Source organism: Ciconia boyciana, chromosome 7 (assembly GCF_034638445.1).
Source record: "Ciconia boyciana chromosome 7, ASM3463844v1, whole genome shotgun sequence".
Classification (NCBI taxonomy): domain Eukaryota; kingdom Metazoa; phylum Chordata; class Aves; order Ciconiiformes; family Ciconiidae; genus Ciconia; species Ciconia boyciana.
Genome location: NC_132940.1, coordinates 2,155,333 through 2,164,329, shown reverse-complemented (window position 1 = coordinate 2,164,329; position 8,997 = coordinate 2,155,333). Strand labels below are relative to the sequence as shown.

Below are 8,997 nucleotides of genomic sequence, written 5' to 3'. Positions count from 1 at the left end.
TTTGCTTGAGTCAGCAAAGTTGCATGCGTGGGTGCTTGCCTTTCAGCATCGCCCCACGGGGACCATTTTCCAGGATTTAAAATGCGTTTCGTTGGGAAAACTGGTGGCAGAGGAGTGGCTGGTGAGAGAACTGCAGATCGCCAGTGATCTGAGCACCTCCGAAAGCGGGAAGAGCGGGAGCCGCCGCCTCCCAGCTCAGCCCCCCGCCCCAGGCCGGCAGAGACTTGAAGCAGGGGGAAGAGCAGACGCAGGCTTTCCCCCAGACGCGGGGGCAGACAGGCTTTTCCAAAGTGTTTAACGGACTGCAGTGTCCTCGCTTTTAAGAGCAATTGTCATGCCAGACTTCTGGATCAGGAGCTCTCCCCTTTGCCTTGCAGGACTGTGCGTGTCCTTGTACCAGCCCTAGGACAGAACCGAACCGGGCAGGTGAGACAGCCGGGGAAGGTTTTAGGGAAAAAGAGGCAGAATTAGGACTAGACGTCTGGTTTTCGTTGTTTCTTTTTTTTTTTTTTCCCCTTTACGTAGGACCAACCTAGCGTTGTTGGTACTGTCCCACCCAAGAGTGTGTCACGCACACAGGAGCCCCGGGCGCGGGTCAAGAGCTGTTCCCTGAGGACCTCGCTGTAAGCTCCGTCGGTGAGGCAGCTTCCACGCCTGTGCGGCTCCCCGCGTGAGTACGACTGCCGGGTCAGGAGCCTGGGAGGGAGCGGCACCGAGGCCGACGTGCGGCGCGGGGCGTCTGCCTGCCGAGGCGCAAATGGCCGCGGTTGCTGCCGGGGCCCTGAGGGGCCGGGGCGGGCGGGGGGGGGGGAGCGGAGCGGAGCGGGGCCGGGCCCGCCGCCTCACCGCTGACAGGGCGGGGGCGGGGCCTGCGCCCTGAGTGACAGGCGGGGAGCGCGCTGCGCCGGGGAGGGGCGGCACGCGCCCGGCAGGCTTCCCGCGCGCCGGGGCGGGGGGGGCGGTGGCGGTGGAGCTGTGCGCGGTGACGTAGTGCGTGGCGTGCCCCCTCCCTCCGCCCGCCCCCTCCCGCCGCTCCCCGGCCCCCGCCGCCGCGCAGACCGTGACCCGCCGGCGCTGCTTCCTCCGCCGCGGCGGCGATGTGACCCTCCCCGGCCCTCCCTCCCCCGCCCGCCGCCGCCCGCCGGCCCGCCCGCGCAGCGAACATGGCGGAGGTGAGAGCGCGGCGGCGGGGCGGGGGCCTGCCCGGGAACTTGTTGCGCGGGGCCGCGGCCGGGCGGAGCGTCCCACAAGTTAGTTGTGGGGCGGGGGAGGCCGCGCCGGGCCCCGGGGCGCCGCCCCGCGCCCGCAGCCCCGGCGCTCCCGCCCGCTCCCCTCCGGGGCCTGCTGCCCCGGGACGGGCAGCCTCGCCCCGGGGGGGGGGGCGGGGGGGGCCGGGGCGCCGGGCCCGCCCCGGCGGGGGCGGCGGGGCGCGGGCGGGCCCCGAGCGCGGCCCGGGCGGGAGGGCCGGGGACCTGGAAGCGGCGCCTCCCGCCCGAGGGCCGCACGGGGAGGTGGTCGCCGCCGGGCAGGGGTCTGTGCCTTGTCCGCGGGCCGGGGAGCCAAGGCTCTGCCGGCGGCAGCTCTCTCGGGGGGATGCTGGAGAGGAGCCCTCGGCGCAGCGGGGGACGGGGCCCTGCTCCTGAGCAGCGAGGGCGGGGGAGAGGGCAATGGAGCGGGGCCTGTGCCTTCCTTGGGACGGGGTTCATCACTGGGAGGGGTAGAAAGGGGGGGGTAGCCTTACCTGCTGTGACATGGGGGAGTGTGAGCCCTTCGGGGTGGAGAGGGATGCGCTTCTTGCCAGCTCCTGCCGTCTGTCTCTGTCCCAGCGTGAAAGAATCGTTTCTCCCGGGCTTTGATCGGAGCACCATTGCTCGAGGATAAAACATATATTTATTTTCTTTAAATATCTTTTTGTAGTCGTTAAGACAAAGGGGAATTGCCTTTATAGATAGAGGGGCAGCCCTTCCAGTCTCTTGGGAGGGAGACCTTCCTCCTGAAAAAGGTAGAAGAACTGTTGAGGGGAGTTGCAGGAAATGGGAGAAGGCTTATTGACCTCCTTTCTTCTGTGGGAGACAGAGTGAGTTATGTGTTTGAGTATTGAGGTGTGGATTTGTCCATCTTGATAGGATCTGGAGGAGCAGCTCTTTTGCTTCTTAGGAGGCAAGTTAGGACAGATGAATAGATATTTCATTAAGTTTTCTTCAAATTGTCCTAAGATTCTAATCTTAAGGTAATTTGCTGCTTGAACAGTGTTGACAAATGAATTGGAAATGCTTATTGGAAAGGTATGCTATTAAAAAAAACCCAGATCTTTTCTGTGGGACAGGCGTTTCTTCCAGCCAGACTGGGAGGGTTGGAGGTATCAGGATTAGAGTATTTTAAAGATGAGGTTTCTTCCCTCTTCCCCTGACATTCCTGAATATGCGTGAATTTTTACTTAGATTTATTTTATCTTTCCCTCTCAAATGAAAACTGTAATGAAGCATTCTTCCTGTTATTGGTACGAAATGTACTAATCTAATCTTAGAAGTTAAAAGAATCTGCCTGTCTGTTGTTTTTTTTTTCTGTGTCTTGAGGGGCAGAGAATCACAGGTCTGACCCCTGAGTCACATTTTTTCTTGGCTGAAAAAATGTGGCTATTAAACTCCTGTCATCTGTAAAGTTGGAGAGGCATATGGGGGCCCATGCTGATCTAGGCATCACAGTATTCAGGATCTTTGTCTCAAGTTTCACCAATTGCTTGTAAGTTTTGTTAATTAAACACAGCATTATTGTGAAATAGTCACACTAGCTCTCTTCTGGTGGGAGCTGAAGTTCGCCATATTGCTAAAGAGCCACAGGCAGTACGCTGAATTACTTCCTATTCTGTATTGTCACGTACTTATATAGCATGCAGAGTTGTAGGGGATTCGTGCTGCAGAGAGCAATAAAGAGTCAGTGGGGTATGGAGGTCAGGCAGGTTTTGTTTTTCACTTTATGGACGTTGTTCCAACGGGTAAGGCTTTTATTGTGTATTGCTCTGGATGTTTTACTAAGAAAGGAAGAGGGTTTTTTCCCCCTCAGCATTTTGCTTTTTTTTGAAGAAAAGCTAAGATGAATTCTTTGTCCTATTTTGGCTTCTTTATTTCAGGTTAAGGGGCAGGAGCAGCATGAAGGGGCCGTGAAAGCTTTGATCACCTGTGGGATGAGTTCAGTGGCACAGGGGTGGCAGCGGCAATGTAGGCTTGGCTGACATTCGTTCACAGCCATTGAATTGTGCAGACAACTGTTTGCATGGCTGCGCTGGGTTCTGGATGGGAAACAATCAGAATTTTAAAAAATAGTATCTTCTTTCAGTGATTTAAGCTAGGAGCAATGTCCTGAATATGGTTCCTAGCACAATGTAGGAAATACACAGGGGACAGGATGGGAAGCCTCCTTAGCACGGCATCGCCGCCGAAGCTCTGGTATCAACCGTCTGCCTAGAGGAACCGAAGACGACTGCCGCTACGTGGTGGTGTGCTAGGTATGCTGGAGGAGGGGTGCGTTAGGAAAGTTATGCGCTGCATAATGCTATGTTGAGAGCGAGCGAGGGAAGACTGATCGTTCAGGCAGCCCTAGGACTTGCCTGTCTCAGCAGATAAGGGGCCTAGGACCAGCCTGCGTTTGAAAATGTGGGCGGAAGGTAGGGCTGCTGTTCGGCCTCTTGCCCTCTTCCCCATCCCTCCCCAGCGGAAAATCTTGTGCTGACTCTTAAGAAGGAATGCACAGGAACTCATCCTTCAGTCAGGAAAGATCCTAAAATGCTACGTTCTAGAGAATCAGCCAGGCTTTAATGCTAGAGACATAAACCTCGAAAAATAAACAATATAAATATGAAACTTTTTGAATTTGACAGGAAAGCGCTTTGGACAGGAGCTCTGAGCCTGGTTAGTAAGTAAATGAGTCCAGAAAGTGAAACTAAATTAACAAAAAATGCTGTTTCACTTTTGTAGAAGCTTGCCAGTTTGAATACAGAAAATACAGACCAAAAAAAAAGGATTTTGAATACATCAAACTGGTTTTAGATTTGGGATTAATAACCTGTGTTAGGGTTTCATTTTACTTTGAAGCATGCTCACGTGATTGGTTAGAGTCCTAATATTCTAACACGTTAGAAGTTTGTTCTAGTCATAAATGAGAAAGAAAACATCTCCAACTTAAGATGAGCTCAAGCTTTGCAAATATTACCATATCGTGCATTAAGCTGCTTATTTAGTCTTTGTGGTGGAGTGAATGCTGATACATACATATTTTTTCCGAATACGAGTATTTTAATGTCTGTTGAGAAGAAAAGATTTTTGACTGAAAAGCTTGATTAGTAGTTGAAAGAGAATGTGTTTTGCTTATTCAGCCATTATAATGTTTGAATAAAATGCGAGAATGAGATCTTCCGATTCCAAAATCTGGAGGAGCTGGGGTCAGACTTTTGTGTTGAAAAGATAGGCAGCTAAATACCTACTGTAATTTCCAGAAGTGCTGAATTCCTGCTGTTACTTTATTTTGTTCCGTGGTAGGATGCACCAGTCAGGTTGCTACAGGCACTTGCCAGGATACTAAACAGGCAAACCTAATGGGAAAATGATGAGAGTTTGTGGTGTTGGGTTTGTTTTTTTTTTTTTTTTAACTAACTTGCTGAAGAATTCCCCCTGTGTGGGAAGGAGGGTGATCATGTTTGGTCAGAGGTGGGGTGGGAGAGTTAGGGACATAGTATCCCTGATTTTGGTTGGCATGGCTTGGTTTAAATTTCAAGCTGATTTTAATTATGGGTTGAGGGGGTGTGGACAACAGGTGAGGTTGTCTAACAGCTCCTAGCTGCCTGAAAGGGGAGATCCTGCTACTGCTGCCGCTTTTGTGTAGATGCTCCCTGGGCTTCTACTGTGGGTTGCTTCAGCTTGCTAGCTTGGAAAGAAGTGAAAAGCTCCCTGCAGGGTAACCAGTTGTATCAGCTAATGGAAAGGTCCAACAGAGACTAGCGCTGGTGCGAGGGATGGCATGGGGCAGCGGAACCAGTCATGGGGATCAGCGGGAGGATGACGTATTCCTCCTTCCAAACACGTCAAGCGATGAGATTGACTCAGCTTCTCCTTACACAGTATCTTTGTCTTGTGCAGCTCTGACCATTTACTGTTGCTGAAAAATACGGTCTTGTTTCTCCCATCTCTTGAGCAGGCGGTTGACCACCTTCATGCCAGCTCCTCGGGTTTCTTGCCCTTCAGTAAGGTTATTCAGCTTTCTGACCTTCTGGAATAGGAACTTCAGTTTTTCCTTCTGCAGAGTGAATTTCTGTGGGGTTAAAAATTTGAATTGGCATCCTAAGGTGTTGGGCGAGCATGGGAAGAAGCCGGAGCATGCGTGTCTTGGAGAGGAGCAGGACCGCTTCTCTTCTGGTATCAGTGGACGGTTAAACTGACTCCGCCTGATTTCTTTGAGTGTACTTTAATGTTGTTTGGATTTCTGAAAGTTTAGTTGCTTTTGACCAGAAAATAGGTTTATTAACATTGTGTGGCACTGCTTTAATCAGTCATCTTTAAATCCGTAATGTCTGCTAAAATTTTCCTTTTTTCTGAATTTTATGCTTCTTTTCAGTTGAAGAGCTTTAAACTTTGTGACTAACTGAATTCTGGATTTCATATGCAGCTTGAAACAACTTCAGGACAGAATGTTTAAGAAATACATGATCCAATAACTATTCCTAATAGCCTTTTTTACATCCTTAATCTTTGTATTTTTATTAAGCTATGCTATTACTTTAAAACAGTATGCATAAATGTGTAATAGCCTCCCCTGTAGGAAGCAGTAGTAAAGTTAACACGATCACTAATGTGTTTGCAAATTGAGATGTTTTAACAGTCAGGGAGGACAGAGCTTTTGAGTAATGCCTGGGTACAAAATAAGGTCAAAATAGATTAAATCAAGGTTTCTTGCTGACTGATCTAAATCATGATTAAAATAGGTGATTTACATCAGTCCATCCTGTTGAGCACTAATTTTTTTTTTCCTCATTTGATCTTAGCTTTAACTAATTGTCATTTTTGTTTGTTTGTTTCATTTTGGAGCAGTTATTGTAGAATACTTCCGAGAGGTATCTGTGAACCTAATGTAGATCTGGGAATTCTGTTTTCTCACTTCCGTGGTGAGAATATAAGCCCGAAAGTGGTTGGTTATAGTCACTCATTATATTCCCTCGTTTTTTCTGACAAGCTATTGAAGGGAAAACAATAGCATTTAGCATTCTGGTTTTCTAATCTTGGAAAAGAGGGGTTTTTTCTGTTGTAATAGAAGAGTTTTGTGGACTTTTTTTGTGTGTGATAGAATATTGACGTTTGTGGGCTTACTGCTTGGGACTTAGAGTTCTTCCTAATACAGCGGAGGGATTTTAGGTAGATAGTGGAATTGTTGAAAAGTTCAGTTTCTTTTTGAGCTTTTTTTTCCTGGCCAGAAGCCCCAGTCTGTATTAATATTTCACTGCTAATCCATTCATGTCAGAAATTGTTTTCTTGTGGTGCTTGGCTTGTGACTGTATCTGATTTAATCTGAAATCCTACGGTACAGTATGATCACTCCATAGACTTCCAATTTTTCTGAGTAAGAAACTTCAGGAGATTACAATAAGTTGAGGCCAATGCTGTACTTTGTAATGGAGATGAACAATAAATAGTTAGAAAATAGCCAGTTGAAAGTGTGTGCTTCAGATAAGACAGAAGGTATCCTGAGTAGCTGTTGTGGTGGTCCTCCTTGAAAATGGAAGTTCTCTTGGTGAAGTTCTAGTGAGCACAATGTCCTGTCAATGATGGCATTCCCCTTTAGCTGCAGTTTCCTCCATCTGGCAGCCTTCCTCAGCCTATAGCATCACGCTCAGCTAGTTTTTTCTCATGACTTGGTCCTTTAGGTAAATTTATGCACATTGGTTCTTGAGCAGGGATGACTACCCTGGGATACAATTGGTGGTTCCTGGTTCCAGTCATCTGCTCTGCTCGAAGGAGAATGAGAATCAGTGCCACTTTATTGTAAATATGTTAAGTTAGTGTGTGAGTTCAGCAGGTGATTCAGGAGCAGCGTGGTCACGAGCCATGGGACAGAAGCTGCTTTTACCACCCTAAAGTGTGCTATCTCTTCCTTTGACTGGCAGCCCTGAAAAATGTAGCTGCATCTGCTCTTCAGTACTTCTTGCAGAGGTTTGTGCTCACCTTGGGTGTGTGTTCAGGCTGGCGAGGTGGTTAGTTCCTCTAGTTCAGAGATCTACGGGGTGATCGGAAACTGCCCTGACAGTCCTATGGCATCATCGTCCATCTGTCCTGCTGTGTCATCCCCCCGGACTTTCAAGGTGCTATTTCCTCTTGCTGGAGGCTGCTCCTTCTACAGCAAGTGTGGCAGAAAGGAAAGCATGACAGCGTCACTCTTTGGAAGCCTGTAAGTTCGTACAGATTTGCTTTGGGTGCTCCTGCTGTGGCATGATAACCTCTGACAGAAGTGTGGAGCAGATAGCAGGCTGGAGAAAGTGAAATCACCCCAGGGAGAGTCATCACCTGACATCTGTCAGCCAGCCTTCGGTGTTCTCCTGAATCACTGCTTTTTTTTTTTAAAGTAGCAGCTGCTACTTTTGTTAGAGGTGCAGTTGAAATACCTTTCTACTTAAGAATTTTCACTAGTATTTACAATATTGAAGATGTCCCCAGGTGGTACAGTGACTTCACTGGCAAAACTGACTTAAAAAGGCTTAAGTTTGGCTTCAGAAAGACTTAAGACTTTAAGTTTGGCTTAAAAAGACTTAAGAAAGGCTGCAGTTTGCTTCCCCTCAGGTGTGCCCTGCAGATCTCGGGAGCCATGTTGCAAACCAAATGTGTGAAAGAACCACATTAACAATATCCCCTGTGAAATACTGTGTATCATCTGTTTCCCCTTTCCAGTCTTTTCCTGGTGAAGAGGTTTAGGCAGATTGATACAGGACTGAGTTAGCTGCATTAAAACCCAACCTGTGGTTCTTGCCAGTTAGGCACTCTGATCAAGCAGTTTCTCCAGAAAAACCGAGGCTGAATTCTTTTAGTTCTTTTTTTTTATTTTATTACGAAATAATAAACAGAACCAAACCTTACCCAATATTTTTCTCAGAAGAAGCAGGCGGGGAGAGGGAAGTGAGCAAATAAGTACTTTTTCAGGGCTACATGCAAAATCTCAAAATTCAGGATTATGAGGTAATTTGGGGTGAAAGGGACCGCAGGTCTCTGGTCCAACCTTCTGCTCACAGCAGGGTCTGTTCTGAGGTCTGACCAGCTTGCTCAGGGTTGTCTCTAGTCTGGTCTTGAAAACCTCCAAGGAAAGAGACTGGGCAACCTATTCTAATGCTTGGCTGCCCTCCAGGGGGAAAAAGTCGACTTTATAAACTCTTAAGTGGAATCAAGTCTAGGAAGGGAATGGCCAAGTTGGGGACCTTTGCTAAGGTGGTAGTTTCAAGGCTTAGATGTACACATTTGAGATCTGTGAGTTGAAACGTTGCACTTGACCTTTGTCTGGAAATAAAAGAAATTTTCTCATTTAGCAACCAAATTTAAAAAAAAAAAAATCCATGTATATAAAAGCTTCCATTTCATGTGCAGAAGGGCTTGGATTTCACTGTAGTTTTGACTGTAGAAGTGTTCACATGTAAAACCATTAAATAAGAGGCAGCAATATTTTTTTTTTTTCCTTCTTGCTTCAATATGTTGCTCTTTTCTTCCCAAGTTGAAATGAGGCAAACCATTCTCTGACACTTAGGTTAGAAGGACAGGCTGGAACAGTAAGCCTTCCACTGAAATACCTGTTTATGAAAAGGGACATGTGCTCTCTCAAGTAAAGGATGTTCTTTGCCATTTTAATGAGTCGTTTTCTCCAGGCCATCATTCAGCTTAGCTCACTGGAGAGTTTATTAAATGGCTGCCACAGTCAGTTCTTAAGACTTCAACAGTTCAGGCATGGGTCTTACAAAATTTTTTAGCTGAT

At 47.8% G+C, this 8,997-nt stretch overlaps 1 protein-coding gene across 7 annotated transcripts in view; it reads left to right on the top strand.

Annotated features, from left to right (window-relative positions):
* The window catches only part of MIER1 (MIER1 transcriptional regulator), a 44,041-nt gene that overhangs the window by 395 nt on the left and 34,649 nt on the right, over positions 1 to 8,997 (top strand). For 2 of the 7 annotated variants that reach the window (XM_072868583.1, XM_072868579.1), the window contains exons 2-3: positions 378 to 426; positions 526 to 670. Coding sequence is in view for 2 of the 7 variants with exons in the window: in XM_072868582.1 (XP_072724683.1) it covers positions 1,164 to 1,172 (9 nt within the window). In the remaining 5 variants the exon portion in view is untranslated. Of the gene's footprint in view, positions 1 to 46; positions 122 to 377; positions 427 to 525; positions 671 to 1,034; positions 1,173 to 3,336; positions 3,506 to 8,997 lie in introns of those variants that run through there. The other 5 variants (XM_072868581.1, XM_072868580.1, XM_072868582.1 and 2 more) reach the window with 5 other exon arrangements.